This window comes from Hetaerina americana, unplaced genomic scaffold (assembly GCF_022747635.1).
Source record: "Hetaerina americana unplaced genomic scaffold, ioHetAmer1.1.p SCAF_4, whole genome shotgun sequence".
NCBI lineage: Eukaryota > Metazoa > Arthropoda > Insecta > Odonata > Calopterygidae > Hetaerina > Hetaerina americana.
In genome coordinates this window covers 14,309,953-14,335,617 of record NW_027286985.1, presented here as the reverse complement: position 1 = coordinate 14,335,617, position 25,665 = coordinate 14,309,953, and the positions used below count along the sequence as shown (strand labels likewise).

Here is a 25,665-nt window from a genome sequence, read left to right as displayed (position 1 = left end):
GCAAGAGACCTCAACTCTAACGAAAATGCCATACATACATATATGAGCAATATATAACTAACTCCACACATTGATGCTGAGTTGGATTTGAATCAGTTCACTTTCATTTATAATGGTGGCATTAAACGCCCATGGTGTTACGATTTCTTTCCTGAAGATTTCCTTCCATTTTCATTTTTCAGCATATCTGACAACAGATGAGGGTCGAGGCCTTTGGTTCAGCTCCTCTGATTCCATACATATTGCCTCTGAGTCAGAAAATTATTTCTAGGGTTAATCAATCACCCAACCCCTGGACTCATTTTTCATCCATCAACGTCCCTCAAAAAAATTAAAAACCAGCCCACTCGGCCGTCACACGTACACCTCTCCCCTCTTGGTGTGATGCTGCTGTTTCTGCGACGCTACGCTCGATTTCCTGCTCCTCGAGCCCTCTTCGGCCGACTCCCCTCCGGCCGCGTGGTCCTCCGCCTCCCCCCACTCGGATCCAATGCCGGACTCGGATGAGCCTCCGCCCCCTGCCACGACCCCGACGCCGGCCGCCGCCGCAGCCACCGCCCCCGCGTCCGAAATGAGCTGCAGGGCCAGGGGTGGCAGAGACGTCGCGACGGACGAGTGAGACGACGTGGTCGACGTGTTCGAGGAGAGCGTGCAGGTGGTGTGGGTCGCCGGGAGGATGTGGTGGTGGCGATGCTGCGGCGGGAGGTATGTGAGGATCGGGGTGCCCGGGGAAGAGCCACCCGCGCCCTGGTTCGCGAGCGCGACCACCGATCCGATGGGAATGGAGGACACGGCAATGGAGCCGGACGTGGTGGTGGCGGTGGAGACGACGGGGACAAGGGACGGGGGCGGCGTGGAGGCCGCCGAAGGGGGTCCAGAGGGCAGGACCGTGGCGAGACCGGCGGATGTGAGGGCGGGCGAGAGGACCGCCTGCGCGAGGGCCGCCGTGCCGTGCGGGTGGTGCGGCAAGTGGGGGAGGTGCTCGAGCTCCTTGATGGGTGACAGCACCACCTGAACCACGGGGAGGTCCGAGTGGTGAGCGTGGTAGCCCCCTCCCACACCGCCCACTCCCCCTCCCTGCTGTAGGTGCAGGACGTGCGAGGGGCCGAAGAGTCCCGCGCTGGCGGGGGTCCCGTTGGTGGTGATGGTGCCCATCTGGGCGCTGCTCACGGTGGCGGATAAAGTGGTGACGGGGGTGTGGCCTTGGGTATGCGGGACCGAGCCGCGGTCACCGGAGTTGTCCTCCCTGGAGAGGGCGCTCATCGCGGCCGAGATGTCGAATACGGGCGGAGATTCCTTGGTCACGTCTGGAGTCGGTATCCTTGGTCTGTTCTTGACGGTCACGGGCACCATATTGCCACTGCCGCTGCTACCGTTCATCTTAGAAGTGCCTTCGGTGAAGAGAGAGAGAGAGACAAAGTGATCAGGAACGGGCGGAAACAGAGGTCAACTTCAAGAACCATGACTAGTGTCGAAATCGAGGAGTCATGGGGAAAATCAAGGCGATCCTCATGGTGAGGGGCCATACTATTACCAGAGGTGGAGAGAGATTTTTCGCTGGGAGCGCTTTGCATTCGATCTAATTTTTGGGTCGAGGTAACAGCAGAGAACACTACCATTGGAGATCAATTGTATCCCGTTGAGTGAGGTACTTAACGACTGAATTTTCCGATGTACTCCATCGATTGTTTGCGATAAAAAAATACCCCAATGTCCTCGATTTCCATGATTACTCTGTATTAATGGGTAATTAATCGTCATTTGTAATTTCGTAACTACCTCGCATTTATGGCTCAAAGAATACGTAGAACGTTACAAGAAGCACCCTTCCACTGATATGATGGTAACTGATATTTTAATTTGCATGCATAATGTCACTATAGAGTATTGAGTCGAAATTTGTCGCGATAAACATGTTATTACTCGGAAAGATGAGTCTATTTATTATGGACTCAATTTTTCTTAATTTCTTTGGAAATTCTGACATGTAGTCTGTAAATTGATTTTCGAACATCATCAGTAGCTTATTTTCCCTAATAGCTTTTAGTTCGTGTGTGGGACGGAATACTAAATTCCGCCATCAAATGTCAATGCCAAATGAGTTTAAACGTATGAATTAAAATGTGACAATGTGGACGATATAGGGGAAATTGGAAAACCTATAGGTATAGGGGAAATTGAAAAACGGCAGATCTAAGCCTCGGAACCTGGAGATTAAGGGAATTCCGAGAGAGCAACCTTCATCTGGCTTAAAAACCATTGGCTTATTTTCCATTTGATACATATTAATCGGTTCAGGGAAGAGAAGAAAGAATACGAAACATCGTGAAACTGCACGGGGTTTCCCTTATAGCACCTAAGAAAAGTTTTCATCTCAGATAGGGTGACGCGAGTGTGCGCTCCAATTATGCCAATTCAATCGTATACTGCTTTTGCTATGCTAATATTCGTGTACTCTTTGTAATTTTTTGTAGTGAAAATGAGTTGATTAATTTTGTCGGAACTAACGTAAGCTTTTACCAATTAAGTAGAACAAGGTCTAAATTACATAATTATCTCCCTTCTGATTTCGACGCCAATGCAATTTATGAATAAATTTGTTGTGCATGCATTAAGATGGTATCTTTTTGTTTTATGACATGAATTAACGCGGAATGACAGCCAGATGACAGCTTATAGATAGTTCCTCTACTTGATTCTCAGCACCAGCTGAATATTTTTTGCTCCATGGGAACGCCTCCCAAAAAGGTGGGATGAGAGTTGATGTGATTTAAAATTTTTCACGCTTCCACTGGCGGTCCATGTAAAGGCCAATTGCAGTCATTAAATTTTATATAAAACGCTGAGATCGTAAAAACAAGAGTAAAATATTTTTTTTGCAAGGAGGAAGGTTGTTGTTGGTAAATGGCCGATCCGCTGCAGGTTAAGAGAATATAATTCTTTTTCACTGCTATAGATCGAATCATTATTACTTTGTGTACTCTGAAACATATCATACATGCTTGTATGCTAATGACCACAAAAGGAACGGCTGATTTATCATAAAATCTTAATTGGAAGTGTGGTTCCCTGTTTTCTAGGTTTGATCATTCCTTGAATGGATGGCTTACCTTTCCTGGCATTCCTTGGCTTATGGACCTAATATGTCGATCCCTCGACATATTAGATCCATAAGCCAGGAGACCTTCACCGAGATCCCCCAACCCAAAAACCCTGGTTCTTCTCCACGGATTTTGGCGGCGAAATTAAATTCTTCCGAGGCAACTTTGATTTTCTCCACTTTCCTACATAGTCCAGCTGGCGAGGAGCACAAATATCCCGCTGCTGCCGTCTTGCGGGACAACAGACGCTCCACCACGGAGTATATCGATTACGGAGCCGCGCCTCCTCCCTCCCTGAGCGCTTTATTTTTTTTGAATCTCCATTCTTGTTTTCTCTACACTCTTTCTAAAAGCTTCTTTTGTTTCCGCGTCCCGTCGGTGTGGCAGCGGAGAACTCCCTCTTATTGGTATGCCGACCGAGTGTGGCCGAACGTGTTTGGAAGCGTGCTTAGTATACCGTCAGCGGCACAACGGTATATCTCTTACCTCCCTCCCTCCCTTTTCCCCCCTCTCTATTTCTCTCTGCCTCTCACCGTTTCCCTGCTTCTTCTTCACCTCCTTACCTCGTCTGCTCGTCAATTTCCAGTCCCTGCATGTCACACAAACTCGCGCATGGCGGGAGAGCTCGCGAGGAGAGCCGTTTCCGGTGCATATGCGAGCGGAGGAATGAGGAAGAAGGGGGCGGGAGAGGAGTGGGGATTCGCGGGGAGGGAGGGGTGAAAGCGCGGTAGTAGCAGTAGTAGTAGTAGTAGGGGCAGTAGTGGACTAAAAAATGAGGCGAAGAAAGAGGGAAACTAAAATGCACCCCGCGCCAGTTACTTATTTCCTCTCTCGTTGCTTTTTTCTTTAGTGAAGTGTGAGAGCTTCTTTTAAAAACCGTGACGAAGAGGGTGAGAAGCAAAGGAGGGGGGGGGGTGGCGGCAAGTGAGGGGGAAGATGCGATCCCTCCACCCCTCTGCCGTTAATCAACAGCGACGACCAGCTGAGTCGGGTCTTCCATTCGATCCGGACGTGTCGAGAGCCGTGGGAGGCAGTCAGGCGGGGAGGAAAGGAGGGAGAAGAAACCGTTCTCGCAAGGACGGGACCGAATAAGTTGAGTCGACCAACTGGTGGGAGGGGGTGGGTGCGTAAAAAATGTGCTATTTTCGCGTGCTTTTTTCTAAATCGTAAACTTGCTTTACTTTTCGTTCTTGTTTCTCTCCCTCTCACCATGTACCCACACTCCTGCTGTCAATCCCCCCCATCTCCAGCGCTCTCCGCTCCTCCTACCCACACACGGAGACAATCGCCGTCTAACCACTACGGTTAAGAGGAGTCCCAGTGGGCACGGCGCGATGAAGTCGTGAAGTCCGTTCAAACCATGCACGCATGCGTCTCACGCAACGAGTTTTCGGTCTCATGCAATCTATTGACAGACTTGAATATGAGTTCCCGAAACGATGGAGCCTTCACCCGATAAACCAACAGCATGACACCTTCATCCAAGGAATCCAGTGGTGGAATTAAAGTGTACAACACAGACTTCGGCGCTGCACGAAGCATCGAGTCACCAGTGCTGAGAGCTGCACATTACCACCAAAGACGAGGGGCTGAGAGCGAGGGGGGAAGGTCCAGACTCCCCAGAAAAATTGTTTGGGAGGAGCCGAAGATATTTTTCAACTTTTTCAACTGCCAACTATGTGAATTGTGTACATATCTACTCATTTAATTTTTCGTACTTTACAATTTAAATAAAACGTAAGGTTAAAATTGATTTAGGACTTCCCTACCCTCGATTGGGGGTCCCTAAAATGAAATCTTGTTCCTGTTTCCGCTTATCGTAAAAGTAGTCCTCTTAATTGAGCGAATGACGAACTTCCGGAGGGCCCGGCATGAGTTATGTACTGTTACGTCATGCGTGCACGTCCTCCACTTTCTACTACAAAATGAGCTCATTAAGGTGAGGGGGTTGAGGTCAAGGAACAGCTTCTTTCAGTGCTGCACGAGGACCTAAAATTTCATTTTCAAATCCTCAATCTCTATCAGATAAATTATTTGCGAAAGCTGAGCCCATGGGCAATGCCATAATTTCTTCGTGAAATCATGTAAGTGGTATTGGAAAACAATGTTTTGAAAATTTTGAGAAACGCGACTAAATACAGACGAGAAGGATGAAAGTCATTCAATTATCAATTAAACTAAAGGTTATTTTCCGCATCACCAATTTTGTACATAATTGAGGCGATGTACAAGCATAATAAATTCACATATTTAATTGAGTTTTACGTAGATTTCTTTGTTAATCTATTTGAGGAAAAATAGGAAATTAACGATAAAGAATATTTGTATATTATATGCATCAAAATCACTGTAGATTTCCAAATTTTACTCAATCTACTTTATTGGAAAAAGGAATAGTTTTTCTACATAATGGCATAATAGTGAGGTATATTAAAGATATACTTTAACAATCACAAAGGTTAATACCCGTCTTAACAGAATCGTAGTAAATTTCGGACGCCCTTTTATAATATTAGTCATTCCGGAAAAATAATGGGAATAATTATAACCAACATGAGCAAATGATATATTTACTTCGCTTTCCTTCGATTTTGAATCCGAATTGACTGTACGAGTAACCTAGTCGGGCGATAACATTAACGCAAGCAGAACAGATCTCAGTTCACGCAGATTGCATTTAACAAATAAGTTGGGCTTATATTCTTATCCGTGAATTGAAGAACTCGATATTTTGCCTAACGAAGAATATCCATCCTCGACGGTAAATACTTCAAATTTAACTGATTACAGAGAAATTCATTAAAAGAATACAGAGACTGATTTATTGCTCCGTACTTGCATTTTAATGACGAACGATAACTTTGTTTAAAAACTGCAAAAAATTCGGATATTATGTACTAATTTTCAGAGGCCTGGTATTAGTTGAAAGAGTCGTATCCAAGGAAACTTATTTTTTATAGCCCTGGTGAGACGAGGAAAATGAAGAGTCCCCATGACGACTATTGGCTGGTTTGTAAGGAGCCAGGGGCATTAGTCATTGGGGCGTTCAAGACTGAGACGAAGCGGAGAAGATGAGCAACACACAAAAGCCTTGAGACAGAGAGGTTGTGAAGAGGGCGGTTTAAATGGTGGGGGGGAGGGGTGCAAGAGAAGGAGGCGAAGAATTCACGGAAGGGCGTCCGGAGATGGACTTCTCGGAAACTGGGTTCGCTACCCGGGGAGGATGTTACCGGGGGCAGGAAGGAGCTTCCATCTCTTAAATCACCCCCGTGGCTCGCAGTCGGCGTGCACGTGTTGGACTCATGAGCGAGGGGGTAGAGAGAGGAAGGGGGCACAACGGTGGTAAAATGGAGAGGAATTGAGAGGACGTGGGGTTGCCATGGTAACGAGTGCTCCCGAAGCGGAATGGAGCCGGTAGGTATGCCGGTATTCCCGCCGGCCGTGACCGAGGGGGTATGAAGATTGACTGCTTCCAAACTCCCCAAGTTCGATTCCTCAGATTCGGACGTGAACCAATACGGACGTCTTCCGTTATTGCAGCATTTCCTATCGACCATTAAATTGCTTCAAACTTCGTGGATAGGATGCGAAGGAATCCCTCTGGTTTTGTTCAAATGTTAATGTTATGGTGGAGTGGTAAACCACGACAGGTTCCGCGAAGAAAATATGTCAATACCCAGGAAGGATTGAACTTGGCGAGTGTAGATATTGCGTAGCGTGAAACTCCGCCGTTGTCAGCGAATTGCATATACTGGATTGCTGTGTATTTTTAAATTGGGACTATACGCCTGTTCTCGCGATATACTGCAAATAATTTTTCTAAGATTTTTTCATACTTCACACTAAGATATTAACTCTGGATTGGTTAGGCGTCAGCCTTTAATGTCATTTTTCAGAATTCCCTATCGAACTACCAACGTAACTTAACAATATTTTCATAAAAACTCCCGAAAAAGGAGATTTTTTTCTTAGTTATCCTTTTAATATCTATCCATATCAGGTTGCAATCAGTATTCGACAAACATGCGACACACAAGCGTACCTACAATTTCAATTTTTACAAAAGCTTGAAATTGGCAGAATATTATTTTAAGAATATAAAATTAAGGGGATGTTTATGTACCTAATTTAGACGGAAAATGTTGAGGCTGCATTGAATGCAAAGATAATGTCACAGGATCGGACGGGTCGAATGGGTATAGAGAAATTAAATGCTATTCGACAAACAAGAGGAGATGCGCTATTTGCATTACTGGTGACCTTTGACGGGAAAAGGAAAAAACAGAGACAAATATAAAAAGAGACACGATGGATTGTGAATTAATTCAAATGACAATAGAGCCTTTCTCAAGGGAAACAGGAAAATCACAAGACAACAATAATCCCTAGATGAGCTTCGGTGTTAAGTAATTGCCATGAATCCCTTCAGCCATTAATTTGATGCAGCCAATACAAAAAATTAACTTTGCTTGGAACATTAAACTATTGAAGTTTGGGCTTGATGCTTTTACGAAAGTGAATGAATATATTTTTTCCCAATCCAGGAAGCAAATCATTGAGTTAAACAATCGAGGGTGAGTTGGAAAAGAAGTGTGAGAAAGAACAAACAGGTTTCGTTTCAAAGAAAAGAAACCTGAAAGCTAAGCAATGTAAACATGCTTAACAGACATCTTCGGTGAGGTCATGTGCATGAAAATTAAGATCCCGTTTCAAAGGTTATTTCGCAGAGCCGTGGGCTGTTGCTGACGTCTTTGGCACCACATGACTCAAAGGTTGAAAACCATCGAAGCAAAGAAGTGGCGAACAACCCCAGAGCACGGACGGCTGTGGGAAGTCGTGCTGCAGACGGCGCAAGGTCACTCTCGAGTCATTTCTTAAGAGATCCGCTTTCTGAATCCATTAGGCGTCCATAATCTATAACTCCAGGAGGTCTTGTGCGTCAATTATTAAACCGCTGAAGCTTCCTTCAAATACTTCGGGAGTGAGTCATACGAGTGTCCTGGAAACTCTCTCATGAGTAAAAGTTTTGGTCAATATTCTGAAAATACCCTTCTCCTATTATTCCAGGAAAAATAAATTTCTCTGCACTCGTAAAACGCACTTTCTACGCCGAAACCGTAACAGACGCCGGCGCCTGAAAATTGGGACGAAATTATGGGATATAGTCTCCCTCTATCAAATTCAATTTTCGAAAGTGTGTTGGTCTTAACTACATAGCTACCACACTCGCCGCTATTATCGACGTTAAAAACAAGGAAAAGAATTTTATGTCTCGCAAATATTTATTTCCGCTTTCATAGGCGAAAAACGAGAAGGTAAACATGGTTATATTTACTCTGCACGAAATTATGTCTTGAATCTGGAATTGACATTTCAATTTTTTCAATTTAATGCAGCATAAAAATTCATGAATGTTGGATACAGTGTTGAATTCATAACTGGTGCTTTTATTTTTTTGCCAAAAAACAATCGTCTTCAAAATTATAATTTTATTATTTTAAATGAATATTTCAAAAACTTCAATTTTATTATAGTTAAGTTTCTAACTGGTCTTCTACTTCAAAAGCATCAACTAGTCTTTTCAAATAATAAAGTCATTTTAGGTTGATATCGTAATTTTACCAGATTCAGTACGAATTACTTTCAGGAAAGTGAATACTTGTCACCTACATAAACTGAGATCTCAAGGAGAATAATAAATTAAAAAATGAAGCATCACTAGCCCGATAGCCATTTACTTCATTCAATGCAAATATTGAATGTAGTTTCCGAAGTAAATAAATTTCATTGCGGAGTATAACGGCATTAGCCTTTAAAAATATCGAAGGACGCACAAAAGCCTTGCAAGGTTAAACAGCACACTTTAGAAAATGCTCCATGAAATATTTTCTTGACCCGCCCGAAATTCCGTTAAAAGTTACTGTTGCTGCATCTCCCGCAGTTTCTTTGAAAGTGTTTTAAATTGTTAAAATGCAGCGGCCAGAGACTTTCCGCCTGATGATATTTTTCACGGCGAGTTTCCCCAGAAGTGACTTAACTTCTACTAGGCCACTGACTGTTTTAGTGCTTTTCGTGGAATTTCCCTTGAAATCATAACCCACATATTTTATTAAGTGCATTCGTGAATTTGCCTTTGGGCGGGAAAAAGAAACGTTTGCTCCTTAGCTAAAATTTAACGTACGGGTCAAACTTTGCATTTAATATGCAATTAGTAATAAATACTACATAAGTTAAGGATCAATCAAATCATATATATGTATGGGCACGGAATAGAATTAATTCTAGAAAGAACTGAACAAACTCCTTCGGTTGAAATGAAAGAGCGATCGCTGTGCCCGGGTTGAAGAGCCGATAATTGGAGGCACGACAGATAACGTGCGGCGAATACTCATTTATTTGAATGTACTGTTAAGTTCTAAGTAAATGTCGCATCGGTAAGCGTCAGGGTTCCCAGTTAGAATTGTTGAGCTATCATTCAGGTATGGAGAGCGGAATGCTGTTCTCAATTTCAATTACGCTACCGTTACGAGAGGATTTCTTGTGACTTCAGCCACGGAGAGTAGTGCCTACTAGTATTGTTTCTCTTCACGGACGAACTATGTTATTTATGGCTTTCCCTGTCCTTGGAGACAATTTGAAGATCAAGGAAATTGCATTTCCTTTTCAATGAGAAAACGTTAGTTTCTCACATGCTTTATTTGGTCAAAGGTTTCTATAGCTGACTGCTAGCTACACTGAATTCACGAAAACCAAATCCCGAGTGGGTATTTCTTCTGTAACAACGATGAAGAAAATAATAGAAACAACATATTCACGTAGGTGCTGAACTATCATTAAAAACCTAATGTTGAAATTTAGAGGCAATTCTCCAGTTACATTTTAGTTCGGGAAATGATAGTCAATCAGGTATTTCATAGATACAATTGGTATTGAAATAATGAAAATAGAAATATAGCAAGGTTGGATTGGGTGCTAACATTTAACTCCCATATCTTTTTTATCATCTTTCAAAAGACCCAATAATACATTAATTTTAGATTTCAAAATCTAAGATTTCTATAGCTGCGGACCAAGAAATCACTCAAGATCTATTCACTTGCGAGCCAACGTTTGTAAAAAGAGAGAAAATGTGATGGGGTATCTTGGAATTTAAATAGTCTTTAGTTTTTTTGCAGATCACAACTCGGAATCTGGAACAATTTACTGCAGGACGGGTCACCATTTTGTAAACAACTAGCCCCCCAAAATGATAATTGATTTAACTTTCAGACTTTTTGAGGTGCGCACCACAAAAATGTGACAGGTTGAGCTAGGAAGGGTTAGTTCTACAATTCTTAATTCCCCACCTTTTTGAAATTGGGCCAGGGATTATATCTCCCTCGTAAAAATCCTTCATGGAAATCATCGCGCAACAGAATCGAATCGAAATGAAAAAGATACAAAAGTTGAATCCAAGGGGTCATCAAATAACGATTCAGTTTGGTCAATTTGTTGGAGGTGAGGTAGAATTTTGCTTTCAAGACATTTCATGCATAAAAATCGCATAATCGGGCTTTGCACTCACTGTGTCTTCCTCTAGGAAACTGTCCTCCTCTTCCGGACTTCCTGCTCATCAGTCTGTCGTAAAGAGACATCTTCTGATTGGAGGTCGAGTTGGCCCCTCCGCCGATGGTCTCCGCAGGTACCCCTCCACTGCCGCTGTACAGGTTGGCGGATCTGGCATTTGGAATAGCATTGCGACCCCCGGCACCACCATTAAAGAGTCCACCGGAAGAGTAGGTGGTGTTGGCGGATCGGACGCTGCCCATCCTGTGCAATTGTCGCTGAAACCAATTCTTTCGTCGCTCGACGAGTGGCGTGTCCACACTTTCCTGAACACGACGGAGGGAAAGAGGAAAAAAAACACAATATCAGTATGGTCTGCTCGTAATATTTCAATCTTCGCGGAATCTGAAGTGGAAGACGGACTACTTTCAAGTTAAAATCTGCAAAGTAGGGTAGATGTTTTGTACGTCATGCGGCGTAGTTTGGAGGTATCTCATATAAAGGACAGGGGATTCCAAAACATAGCTGATATAAATTTGCATTCAGACATCTAACGAAAATTACTTTTAATATACCTTACATATGCATATATTAGAGGGTTAAATCGACCTATTTTCTCGCGGGAATGCGTATATACCATAGAAAATTAATAGTGGATGCTTGACTACGGAATTGATAGTAGATTATCTGTCAGCATTCTCCACACTAGGAGTGATTGGAACGTCGATCGTGAATGACAGGTCGGTCCCTGGCCTTTCGAGGAAGGTTATTTGCACCTGCAGCTCGAAAGAATCTCAAGGCAGAGTGCCCTTCCCCTTCCTTCCCTCAAATGTGAAGGATAAAAGGTCTACACTTCGTACCTGAAACAATGTGATGTGTCCACCACTTTATATATTACATGCGTATGTCATCCCTGTTTTCAAAGATAGCGTAGTAGTACATGCGTATAATGACGCACAAAAATAAAGCAACTAATAATAGGCCAACAGTTGAGATGAATATGTAATCTTAAGTAACTAAAAGCCAGAGTAACGAAACATTAAAATCGTTTCTTTATGGCTCCGCGCGTGATGATAATTAATTATTGATTCAAGGATTATACTTATAAGTGAATAATTTGATTATGAATGATCATTAAATCGAGAGTGCCATCTGCATTTCGATCTTACTTGCCTTCAAAACTGTTTTTTTATCATGATGCTCACAAAATTAAAACAATATCAGTGCGTGCAATTCCCGTTATAAATAGGAAATAACTATTGCTAATGCAATTTTCCAAATTACCTTAAATGCCATCGCCATTCATTTGCGTTAATTATAATACAATATTTAGCTGCTAGATTATTTAATAAGCATAATCATTTGCATAACTGGTTTTATCAATTGTGACGTCTTTAATGACACGTTGTATGGCATATCAAAAATGGGATGAGGATGAATTTGAAATATCATAGGAAATACAGATTTTTTTGCACTCGAATAAAACACAAGTCGTTGAAAATTTTTTTCTAAATTTTATCCAGTTAAATGTGCATAGTCGAATAGACTCAGATGTTTCCTTAATAATTATAAATAAAACTAATACGGATACCATAGAAAAATTTTCAATTTAATATGTTTAACTTGAAATGTATTGTATATCTTGAAGTTTCAACCGAGTTGATCGTGAATAAATTAAAGTGAAAATCAATCACCAACTGTGAAAACAGCGTGCATCCAATCGAGTTACGATAAAATCAAATTATAATTTCTGCCTGTTTTAATAATTATACATATAAAATTTGGTGTTTGATGCTTAACTCGATTAGTAAAAATATTTTTTATATCGTCAAAGAACTTCAACGAAATCCATAGAATATATACAAGATGGTCAATACATATGTTTTCGTTGAAGCACTGGGGCCAATTTTTTCATGAATGTTTTTAAATACACCTACTAATAATGACGAAAATATTATGGCTTACAGAGTACCTGCTCCTCTGTGTAGGCATGCAAAAGAATAATTTTAACTCTACATATGACTTCTACAGAAAAATCACTTCCATTGGTCAATACTGTATTCGCATTGACCGAAGCTAATAAAACGACAATAATTTCCACCCAGTGGTAATATTCTTTTCAATTCATTCGGTGTTTTAAATGCATAAGTCTTAACTATCAATCTAAAATCATAGTTCACTAACCTTAAATAAAAATGTTACCCTTTACAACGATCTCTCCCACTCAAATTCATTTCAGATCCTTAACAAACAAGTGATCTTGCGTAATACGTATTACGAAGGTGAACGCTTCCGCGCTCGAAGCTCGGTGTCATTATACCCTCTACGAATGGAAAAATTTGTTCTCTTGCGTATTCGCTCTCTTCTTCCTGTCTGCGAAGCGCGGGCGTGAGACAATCGCGCGGAAGAAAAGGAGAGAGCCGTGAACTCAATGGTCACCTAAAAGCGAGGCCCAAAAAAATCCGAATTCATTCATTCACTCCGCGTACCGGAAGGCGTGTAAGAGCGTAGGGAAAGTGAAAGAATTGTGTTATTGGTCACTCAATGGTGCGCGCGTGGAATACGCGACGATAATATAGCGACCACTTGGGAAACATGACCTCAGAGACATGATCAGGCGAAGAACCGTCGCCTCATCGTTCGCGTTTAAAATTCCCTACGTAATGGGAGGAAAGATGGCCGATTTTCGAAAAAATAAAACCATAGGCGTCATTCTCATTTGATGACATTTGCATATCTCACATAGGGTTATTTCTTAATATTTTTCGAACTCCAAAATTGAAAAAATGTATGTGAACCATTCATACTAGTGAGAAATTTCTGAATAATAAACGCCCGGGTGTTTTTCGACAGCTTATTTTCTGTAACATAAAAAATTTATTCTCAAAACAATTTATTAGTTTTCGCTGAAATAAGGGAATATATATGGGGGAAAATATACACTTTTCTCTTAAATCAAAATAAATATAATTTTCGTTCCTCGAGAGACTGATACGAGACAACAGTAAAATACTGTGGTCATAAGTTTTGTTAATCAGTACTTACTGACCCTGTAATGACATTATTTCGCTTCCGGCTGAAAGGAGTGCCGCCATGCAATCAGTTTTCACCTGTCATTACAACTCCAATTTCCTGCTCCCTGATTTGCCTCCACTGCTCCAGTTCCTTTACTTTCACACTTTCCTCTCAACAATGATTTATCGCCCAAAACTCCGAGAAATAAAGCTTATAGTTCAGCTATGGGATTTATTTTCTCATGTTCAGCTTTGTGGTACCAGATATAATAACAACGCATCAATAAAAATGACTCTATCAAATCCAACTCTCGGAAATGACCCTGCCGTCTCATTTACTTTCAAAAGGAAATAGTAAAATTACAGCAATCATCCCAAAGATTAGTTTGATCGATGAGGGAAGAAGCTACATTTTACTAACGTAACCCAATAGGGCGTTAGGCAGGGTTTGGATGAAGTTCCTTCCCCTGGGCGGCTTACAGTTTCCCAGAAAGAGACAGTAACAAAAAAATTCCATAGCTTAGGTGAAGCTGTTGGGAGAGCAGAATCACTAAAAATCGAACCGGATCCTCTTGTAAGGAGCGGGTTCACTAGGCTACCACACCCCTCCCTCCCGTGATTTCCACATTATTTCGTGCTGAGGAGCGGAGGACGGAAAGCCCGCCCAACGTTGCTTCCCGATACTTCACATATTTGACTTCGTAACCAATTCTGTGGTTTCGAGGTAGTCTGGCAGGTAGAGCGTTCGGCCAGGCCCGAGGAAACCAAAACCCATTATCCTGATTGCGCGAATTTCACACCTGAAAGCTTAGTACGTGGTGAGATCTACCCTATCAAAGCTAACCTTCGGGTCGATTACAGTATCATATTTTTTTTCATTTTAAAACTGTGAGATAGATCACAGGACAGGATCACAGTATCTAAATACTTAGGTAAAAATTCGAAAGAGCAAATTTTTGTATTCAATCCTCGGCATAGTATTGGTTATCAGTATTCACCATGTCAGAACTAGCGTGAACCTTGATAATGAATCAACTTGGAAATAAATGCCTCTTGTTCAAGGGTTTCTAAAAACTTATCATTAAACTGCTAACACAACAAATTTCATGCAGTCATTTATTTATTTATTTTATGGAATACATAAACAGCCGTTATTTTCTTATCTTAACTTATTCGCACGTCGGTATAAAAAAGCGTTGTAAAATTGGAAATATAATGAAAATATTAAATGTTTAGTTTAAAAAGTCTTTTCACGTCATTCCGACTTCAATTTGTGCGTATTCAAGTAGCGACAGTTTTGGAGCTATCATTCTAGAGGGATTTTTACAAATACTTAAGCTTTGCCTCCTAAATTTGAACTGCAAAATTAATATTTCCCTCACGGAGCGCGATGTGAGGTTTTCTAGAATATTACTGTTTTATTCACATTAATGGATGCAACACCGCGCGAAAGGTATGTATTAAGGAAATTACAGTAGGCGGGTACACTTTCCTCGCGTCCGACACTTTGAAAGTTTACATGGTGGGCAGCGTATGCAGTCTCCTAGAGAGGGTCAAGGAATGAAAGAGGCAAATAAAAGCAATTAGCCGCAGGGCGGAGAGGTTAGAAAAACCCTTAAGTACTCACGTAGTCTGCGTAGACGTCGTCCGCGTTGAGGTTGTTGGAGTGGCTCTTCCTGCCGTGGCCCCCGGAGGGCGCGTTCACCGAATTCGTGCTGTTGGTGTTGACGAGAGCCTGCGTGGTGATGACCACGGCCGACCTCCCGTTGGGGAACAGGTTGGCGTACACAGCGTCCGACTCCTTCACTTTGTACTTCTCAGCAGAGCCTTTGGGTTCGGTTCGGCGGTAGTGCTCGGATGCCACGGTGTACGGCAGATCCCGGGGCACCACCTCCTCCCAGTACTGGTCCTTGAGGAGCTCCGGGTGCTCCTCGTGCATCTCGTCCACAATCATGTACGCCGCCTTTGCAGAACGGATATGAAAACTGCGTTAATTTGCGACGCATAAGAGGAGACATTTGCCATGGCCAAAAAAAATCATCTCTTCCAATTGCATTTATTTGCATTTCTATGCATTAAATTGCTCTGGCTTCGCTTTCATTGGACATACAAATAATTGCAGTGGTAAAATGTCGGCCAAAGTGTAAAGTTCAAGGATAGAAGGGCGTAAGATGTAGTCAAGCAATACATTTTGACATACACGAAAGAGAAAAAATCTCTTCGGCAAACGAAAAAGTAACGGTATTTTCGGGTATACTATATGTTGAAATATGAAGAGATATTTTCGAGGTTTACTTTCTTGGAAGTAGACGAAAGACCATTCCTCAAGACCTATGGCTAATTGTCGTACGCATCCGCACTAAAGTCGAACCATCACCAGGGTGATGGAATAGAAAATGGACAAAATGGAAAAACTTGGGGATTTTAAAGCAGCACAAAATGACTTTTTCTTGAGATGATAGAAATGCATTTTTCAGAAGCTCTTTTATTGGCTAGTCCTTTCTAGAATGACCCACTTGGGTTGAATCAAAACGCCGAAGTACGGTGTGATACTCTCTGGATTCATACCTGTTCAGAGTTTTTGTTGGTGTTATACATAATTAATTGCATTCTCATTGAGCTATATGTTTTTTGAATGCTTGGAAAAAATGTAAAATCGGAAGAACTTTTAAATAATCGTTCAAAATATGGGGAGAGTAGTGCCCGCAAATGCTAGAGTGAATCTACAAAAGAGCTGCGAAAAGCTTCATTCAGGCTTAATAACATTTTTCTAATAATTTATTGTGAATACCTTAAGATGGCGGTCGATGAGCCAGTTCAGTTCAATATCATCGTCATCCTCTCCGAAGGGGTTGATGAGGACCTCCGCAACCTTCAACCACCCGGTGTAGAAACAGAACTGGAAAATTAAACAGCATCAAAAATTAATCAACGAACGTTAATCATGAAAAATTGACAGAAATTATAGTGAAAGACTTGAGCATAGCGTGGAAAATATCTTCATTTTGGCTTATCAAAGATTCAGAAAATAAATATTAATAAATTTATAGGAAACATGATATTCCTGATACGTATTTAAAGTTCGTTTAACTAGGCCCAGATCGCGCCTTTTTATGTTGTTGCTTACCATCGAAGAATGCACTATGTTAACAAGAAAGTGAACAGTTATGTATGAATTTCACTTAAGTCGTTATAAGCAAATTGGACCACATGCAAAATATTTTTAGGTCTTAGTTAGCAATAGAGCACTGGATATTTTTACTTTAGAGTGCAGGCGAATCGATGAATAAGAGCAAAGGAAACACTCCCAACGTCTTAATGACGACCTTCAGAATGAAACTAGTGCTATGACCACACACATTGCGTTAAACAATCATGTGAACATCATGTACACACCTGTAGAACGGTGAACACGGGGAAGAACAGGTCCAGGTCCTTGCCGGTAACTAGTCCTGAGATTGTTACGGAGTCGTCCGGAGGGTAAGCTGTCGGTTGGATGGCGTTGGCGGGGTGTGTTCCTGGGGGAGCCACCCACTGCCGCCCCAGCAGAGCCGCTACGAAGTACGTGTACACGGACAACGTGACCACCTGCGGAGAAAAACGGACAGATATGGGCTTTGTTAATTTATTATCCTACACGTGGAGTTGAGGGAAAGCAGGAGAATCAAATGTCTTGCATATTACATTGAGATAGGGCGAAAGGGAGAGAATACTACGTGGACCAAATGACGCCAATGAGCTTTCAAAGCGGAATTTACTGTATACACATGTGTATATATGTGCATACATGCATAATGTATGTACATATATATATATATATATATATATATATATATATATATATATATATATATACATATACATATACATATACATATTTGCATGACCGTATTACAAATTTCGACTTGTTCAAGTATGAGAATTGATGAGGGAAAGTGTTCATTCAAAAATTTAGATGAATGCATAGTTCAGATATAATGTTATAGACTCTCTCACATATGGTCCCATATATAACTGGAAAAAAAACTTTTACTTCCACAAAAAAATCCCGTTTTAAGCAATTAAATTTGATTTGTTAATATCATTATTATTTCCGAATAATAATTCATTTTCTTCGAGTTTATATCATAACCAAACAGTGTCCTTCCCAGGTTGAATACTCTCTTGAGTTGTAATTTCAACTAGACTAGATTGATGACGTTCCTGAAAACCAGGAGAAAAATGTACCAGTACATTTTTCGCCTGTAACAGGTCGTTGAAGTCCAACGAATGAAAAACCGTCACGGAGACAAAAGAAATGCCAGCATCAACAAGGGGGACGGGGGGGGGAAGAGGAGGAGTGAGAGAGAGAGAGCAGAGGCGAGGGGCTGGGGGAGAGGGAGGGCGGCGGAGAGCGAGACGAGCGATCAAGGTGAAGAACCACCTGTTCATGGACCCCGAAGCCTCCAATGGCTCCTTGCAATGATAGACATTCGAGAGGTGATCACGTGAGCGTCACGTTTCCTTGAAATCAGTTCCAGGGCGATGCGCAAACGAGAGGCAAGAATTTTGCGACCAGAGTGGCAGCAAAACGAGGTTAGAAGGCGCCTCGTGGAATAGTTCTGAAACCGAAAACTATTTCCTCATTCGAAGAAATCCCATTCCCTCTCTAACTACTCTTCCCTTGCTGTCCTTCTGCCATCCTTATCTCTGATACTTCCCACAAACCCTAAAGGACACCAAAAATAAATAAGAGTTATTTAAATATCCACATTGTTTCAACACGATTATGTATACATGCAGTTCTTAACTTCTTAGAGGCGAAGGAAAAGTAAGAAGTAACTTGACTCTTAAGTATTAAGCATCATCATAATTTATTGAATGGTTTATAAAAAATCTTGAAAATTACTCTCTACTACAAATTGTTACCAAATGGCCTTTTTCCTCGACTGTGGCAGCTAAAAAAACACTGAAGTTATTACAATGTTCCGAGAACAAACGGAAAAAAAGAAGATGACATTTATTGTTCAAGACTTCAAGATAGGTTTCATCTTTGAAATTCTTTCAAGCACCCATATCACATTAAAGGCGTAACTGCAGCTCAAAGAATCTTTTATCAGTTATAGTATTTCGAAAAAGGTATTATAAGAACATGTCAATATCTAATAAAATGATGTTAGTTTCACATTAAGAAACTGCACTTCCGTTCGTCTACTTTGCCCACTAATCGCATGGGCACATCATTATTCCATTCAGTGCGGGAGATGAAAATATAAATAAGTAATTAAAGATTTAAGAAAGTGAAATACTTAACCAGGAGTTAGGTAATTAAAACTAATTTCTAAAAGTATATTGTAACTACATCTCTGCAAGTAAGGCCAGTTGATTTATTTAGATGGCAGGAGTGGTAGCAATATAGTCAAAACCTTGTCCATCATGAGAATAAATATCTTGTTATGATCACCACCAAGGTTTAGTTCCGCTTATTATTGTGGAAATACATCAAACGGCCGATGTAGTTCAAAATACAAATAATCCACTCCGATTCTGCGCATATCTCGGAGTCCGAGACGTTCGAGGGCGATCGTTTAGCCTCGGTTCGTTGGCATCTGGCGGCCCTATCTTAAAACAATCTTCCAAAACCTCTCTTCCATTTACAGCCATCCACCTTAAAAGAGAGCACTTACCTCATCCAGGCCTTTCCCTATTCTTACCCTCACTTCACCTCCCCTGCCCGATACTCACACCATCCCACTAATAAACCTCCCCATTACCTTCTCCCCACATCACGAACCACTCGAGAAGCAATTTCTCCGCGAGAGAAAATGGCATTTTCCATTGTCATTCGGAACCGGGAAGCTACTTTAGGCGCTTCCTCGCCCCACGGCAGTGCGAGGAGACCACCCTTTTTCTTCCTTTTTCCTTTAGACCAAAAAAACAACCTCGCATACCACTCCATATAAATCTATCTCCTTCCTACACCGCCTCTCTCTTTCGTTCGTCCAATGGCTCCATCCCCACCCTGCCCCGCCCTCTCCTTATCCCTCTCTCCCCATCCCGCAAACACCCACCCCGCCCCTTGCGCCGTATACACCGGAGATCCGCGCGGGCACACCAAGAGCCTCTCGGGGCCGAAAGGGGAGGAGGTGGTTGCTGAACGGAGAGATTGAGATGGATAGATGTGTATACGCGCCTCCGCGCTCTTCCGTTCGGCGTATCCGCGGGTGCGTCCGTCTGCGGTTGTGTGCACTAGATGGGGGCCCCCCACAGGCGGCGAACGCGATGGCGGCGGCATCCCAAACCGGTCTCCGGGCCCACGGGCGGCTCGGGAGGGTGCGGGAGGAGAGTGAGGCGCCGAGGGAAGAAGACTTCGCCGGCTTCGGAGGTTTACCTGAACACATATCTACTCGGTTGACCGGGAAGGGTGTAGTAGTCACATCCATTTGAGGGCCGGTAGCTGGAGGGAGGGTTGTGTACTCACGGAGACGTCAAGGATGCATTCATTAGATGGCTCGTTAATTGAACGGAATGCGACTCTACTCCGGGGACTGTTTACTAGGCACGGGGATCCATAAGAAATTAAAATATTGTGGAACCAAGAGAGGAGCGGGGGTTGAATAATGGTGGCGTATGAATTTAATCTCCATTTAAACAAAGTATATTGTAAGCGCTATTGATTAGGAGATATGCAAATTAAAAACGTATATAATAATTATATGTAAATATTTTTACATACATGGCGCTTTAAGTGGCGTTCCGCAATACGAGGCTTACTTTTTTCGTGTATATCTTGAGAATAGTATCCGGCGTTAATTTCTTCTAGCCTCGTTTTCTAGCCAGTAACTCCCCTCTAATGGGTCTTAGTTTGATTCCTTCGCACGAACTTGCTTTGAAATTCATGCAGAGTAAAATGTATAGTGAAACAGTTTTAAGACAAAAAATTGTTCAATGTTTAAAATAATTTTATGAAAAGTGGAATAAAAGTTTAGATTTTTTCACCGCAGGCCATTCTATGTTTTCACGTTTATTTATCACTACGAAAACTTAGAGAACAAAAATGATTATTGAAGTGCAATTGATAACTGATAAACAAGTATTTGTTGTTAATTCTGGTGATCAGGTAGATTTACTCTGTGATAATGGGTCTTTACTTGATTTTCGTTAAGTCCAGGTTTTTTTACAATACCGTAGTGCTGTTTGCTAAAAAATGAATATTATCCAAGTTGGGGATATGCAAACTGAGAAAAAACAGACCTGAATTCCAGTAAGAAATTTTAATTTCAGTTTTGGAAAAACTTTCCGTTTTGTGAATAATGGGTAAATGTTTAAAACAATGCCAAACGTTTAAAAGAATCCAGGCAATGAATCGAATTGTATTCATCCCATCATTTATGATGAAATTCCCAGCATATTTATAATGAATACAACTCGAATTACTTCAGGAATTTGAAATTCATATAGAATGAACTTTTGAAATCAAAAGATCCCAGTGTGGAGATTTGAACGCTTGCAACAGACGAATGCACTGGTGCGTTAAATTGTACTGTCCTGTGCTAGGGTAAAAGTCACTGCAAGAAAGCAGGCTATTCATTAACTTTCCAGGATCATTATAGTGATTATTTAGAAAAATACTCAATGAAAATAACGTGTGGCGTACAACCTAAGCCAAAATATTCTACCATTGGAGGTTTTTCCTCACAGGCAGACTAAAGAAGTGACCACTCACTGTCTGGATTCTAGGCACTTAAACATGCGGATTTATCATCTCTTACCAAGGTTAAGGAACTCCGGAGGCTACAATTAATTCCCGAATCGATTACGACTGTCTGTCACATTTCTTAAAAGCCTTGAAAAAAATGAAAGGAATTTAAGGATATCTGAATATGAGCGGAAAAATGAGTCTTAGGTAACATTCACTGAACTCCGAGTTTATAGTAAATTCCGAATCAAAAAGTATTCACTCTGCGCATTTAGACAAATTCTTTGCAAATGTTTTGTCGAAATTTGTTCATTAATAACAATAAAATTGACAAACTTACTATCATGCGTTCCTTATATTGTAATGGTGAAAACAATAGAACATACATTTTCGGGATAAATCGTCAATGTGTTTCTGCACCAGAAGTACATAATTGGCCAATGAATAGTATTCAGCAGAAATACAGCAACGTCATATTTTATCGGTAGAAGTGTGGGGAATTATTGGTAATGTTACTGATATACTCATTCATGTAATATCCATTATAATATTTTTTATTCGTAATTGTAAAATGTTTAATTATACCAATTAATTTTATTAACAAAAATTTTGGAGAAAATCTATAATTAAAAAAAACAACTGAAGTGATTAAACGCACGTTTGGTCATGAGTTCGAACTTAGCAAACCGAAAATACATTATATGGATCATAATCGAATCCTCGTTCATCATGGCTCGGTTGCATCGATTACAGAATACATAATACTCACGCTCTCATGAGGGCTTGGGAGGCGTGAACATCGATTGAGAAACATGATTTGAGAAACCATATTTCAGTTTAGGAATTTTTTGAAGAGTCAATATTTCTTCTTGGAAGACCCTGGGAGGGAATACATTTCAAAGAAAAAATGGTCAAAATTTCATGTTCAGCATCGGAAACAACGATGACGAGAAGAAAAGGCATTTCCTTTTTATCCTCGGCCCATCCCAGTGAAATCTCTTCACAATATTCAAGTATTCTAAAACAAATTTGAGCAATTCCCATAAGTACGGAAAACTCGACATAAATCCTGACCGTCTCTTTTTCCCTTTATTTAAAACTTATTAAATATGTTTTAAATTATCTCAATGAAATGGCAAAACCAATCCATTAACTCCAACGTATTCAACCCATGCAAAAGGGACAATTTGGCTTTTACTTTACCGTCTCTCTACATTGGCAATAAGATACACTAACTATAATATGGACGATCTTTTCCAATACGAGTATTCAAGAGCGGGTACGAAAAATAAATGCGCTAGAAATTAACTGACTATATTTAGTCTCCTGCCTAAAGGAAAAGAAACCTTCGATCAAACGCTCCCAAGGAACCGAATAGATCATTTCATTTAGCGCCTTCCTTACAGTCTAGCCACCAATTTAGTCGATAGGTTTTCAAATTCACAAGCTCTGAATGTGACAGGTGAAGAATTCACAAATTGGTAACATTTCATCGCGTGTATGATTAAATGAAAAACACTCTATAATTGTGGCTAACGTATTTATATCATTGTTTAGCTATATATCCTAAGAATATTTCATGGCCTCATAAGGCAAACAAATTACTGTAAACCGGTGCAAACGATCGTTAATGGTCACAAGTCACCTGGGCTACAAGTAATCAAGAGTTTTTATTCAAATTTATTCCCCAAAAGTTCACTGGATCGAGTTTTTTCTGGCTGCAAATATAGTAGCTGACTAGTTCTTTCAGATTCGAATACTCTCTTGGCTACGTTTGTAATGCTTGAGAGATGCAACACATTTTGTAACTGCAAAAACTTCCTCGACCTGACTTTTAAAATGAACTTTTAAATTTGACCCATAAATATTTCCCAAATCTCATATTTTTGCATCAAACCAAGAGTACATAGAAATTTTTTTCTAGGGCCCCTACCTACGAGTTTGTGCTACAAAATGGAATGAGTCAGCAGCCTTTTTGGACGCACGTCACGGAAGTAGCTTTCGCATGATACAGCAGAAAATTATTCGCCATTAAATATATTTACGCGGGATTTTTTATCTTTCTCATCCCGTTTCTTGTAGGGACAATAAACTCAATCGCTAAATTACCTACGGCACTAAGAAGATGCCATGAGGAGGGCCAAAAAAAATTTGCAAATGTTGCCTTTGACCATAACTACAGGGAGAATAACTGAGCCGAGCTAGTTAGCTCAAAGAGTTTTGGAATAAATTAGAGATATTGGAAAGGGATGGACAAGCCCCCTAAGTTCACTCCTGGTGATAAACGGTTTTGCACAGAAAAACAGCTGTTAGGTCGTCTTGTTTTCGATCACTCGCCCAGACAGATGGCGGAGATGACATAGAAACGAGATTTTGTGCCAGAAAAGCGACTGCTACACACGCTCTCCTGCGATCAATTGGTTAATTTTACAGCAATTTTGGTCACTTGCTCAGGTTTTAGCTGTTTAAAACATGTTAATATTTAATTTATTGCAACTCAAATTAATTTTAACATTTTTATATCCATAACGGGTCAGGTTTACGTAGCCTGTGCATGTGGCAGTGTAGAAATCGTATTAGAATCGTGTGAGGAGTTGTGCGAGAAAGGGTTTAGAATAAATTTTATTTCCCCATCAATTTATGTTTGGTATACAAATAAGAAGCGAGGATAGCAACATAAGAGCGTCGCAGTGCGAAATTACAGTATTGAGACAAGAATTGAGAGCTACAATAAGAAAGAAATGGAAATTTGAACTCCTCAAGTAGCAGGAATGTCGTTAACCTTTACGACTGCAAATATGGGAACTGTTACAATGTCCCATTCGATTCGAATTGTCAAATACGACTTTTGGAGTTGTATCGCGTGGATGGACGCAACAAGATAAGTGGCATACCAATCAGTTTGGAAATTCTCTCCGACAAAATGTTACACGGGAACTTGGCCTGAGTGACACGGCCAGCCTTTGCTCAAGACACCAAGCGACAGACCCTTCCAAGAATCACAGGCATAGTAACGTAGAGATCTTTCTCTAGACAAATTCGCACATCAACTGAATCATTTGGTCTTGAGTATTTTATTTTTGCACCCGAAGATTCTGCTACGAACGAACCCATCTTCAATTCCCAACACCGAAGTGAAAACTAAATGGAGAATGGAATGGGACTTTTTTTTAGCATTACTTCCAAACTTGACTATAATAACTGTATATTTTATGGAATCATTAGGCTGTACATTTCGTCATGAAATCAATTTATTTATTTGGCCCTATCACACACATGATTATCAAACTTAGGAGCCATGTTTGAAGCGACGCGGTATACAAAAGAGTAGTTGAGAAAGTACTATGGAGACTAAACAGAGAAATGCCGAATGAATTTGGCCCACCTTGAAATACTATGGATTACTGATGAACATATTACAAGGGAATCTAGAGGGAAAGGTTCAACAAGGAATTTCAACGGACATACACAAAAATAGGATGAACTCTACTAATTGGGTATGAGAGAGACTGGATTAGAACAGAGTAGAAGTAGATTGGTCAAAGACTAGAGTCAACCAATCTTAGACTGAAACAATGATAAATTACGCATATCAAATTCAACAAAAATCGACAGGCTCGCATTGTAAATTACGTGAAAACGCGGAAACCTCGTCCGTAAAAACATTAAAGATTGGTTAACAAAACAATTACACATATATTGGGCTGACTGTTGGTTCATGCAGTTGTTTTGAAATGTATGTAAGTCATATTTATCTGAGTTAACGAGAATTTAAAAACTTTTTTGCGAATGTCTTTTTCGACATCTAGTTGAAAAAGAGTGTCACCATTCAAAATTACAAGAGAATGAACTCACCTGTGTATAAACAAGAGGCACGCAGACGGTGTCGTAACCGATGAGCGATCCCAGTCTGCGTCTGATGTCTGAAAGCTCCACGAGCATGGTCTGCACCACGTGGTCGTTTTGTATGTGCCCTTCCTTTCTCGCCCGGTTGATGATGTTCGTGGCCCATATGAGTGGCATCCAGTACTTTGACATGCCACTTTTTTCGTCCATCAGGTCGAATATCTTCTTCTCGCTCTCCATCATCAAACCTGAAGATGAAGGAAAGTCATTTAGTTCATGAGCAATGATTTTGTATTTTTTCTTCATACCAAAGCAATCATACGTAGTAAAGATAAGTCGAAGGAATATATTTAAACTCTAATGAAGATCCCATTTGAACACATTAAGCACATCGAACATACTAGTGCCCCTATTCACTTTGTGTCTCAGACACACGTCATTTTAGTTATTTTTGTGCAGAAAAATGAGCTCTCCCATGCGT

The 25,665-nt window shown here is 40.9% G+C and overlaps 1 protein-coding gene across 1 annotated transcript in view; it reads right to left on the bottom strand.

The window, feature by feature from the left end:
• Positions 1-354: 354 nt before the first annotated feature.
• The window catches only part of Best2 (bestrophin 2), a 261,189-nt gene continuing 235,878 nt past the window's right edge, over positions 355-25,665 (bottom strand). The window contains exons 5-10 of the mRNA XM_071590110.1: positions 25,194-25,432; positions 17,057-17,248; positions 16,452-16,559; positions 15,288-15,623; positions 10,666-10,972; positions 355-1,391 (exon numbers count right to left, since the gene is read on the bottom strand). Coding sequence (XP_071446211.1) covers positions 355-1,391; positions 10,666-10,972; positions 15,288-15,623; positions 16,452-16,559; positions 17,057-17,248; positions 25,194-25,432 — 2,219 coding nt within the window. The remainder of the gene's footprint in view (positions 1,392-10,665; positions 10,973-15,287; positions 15,624-16,451; positions 16,560-17,056; positions 17,249-25,193; positions 25,433-25,665) is intronic.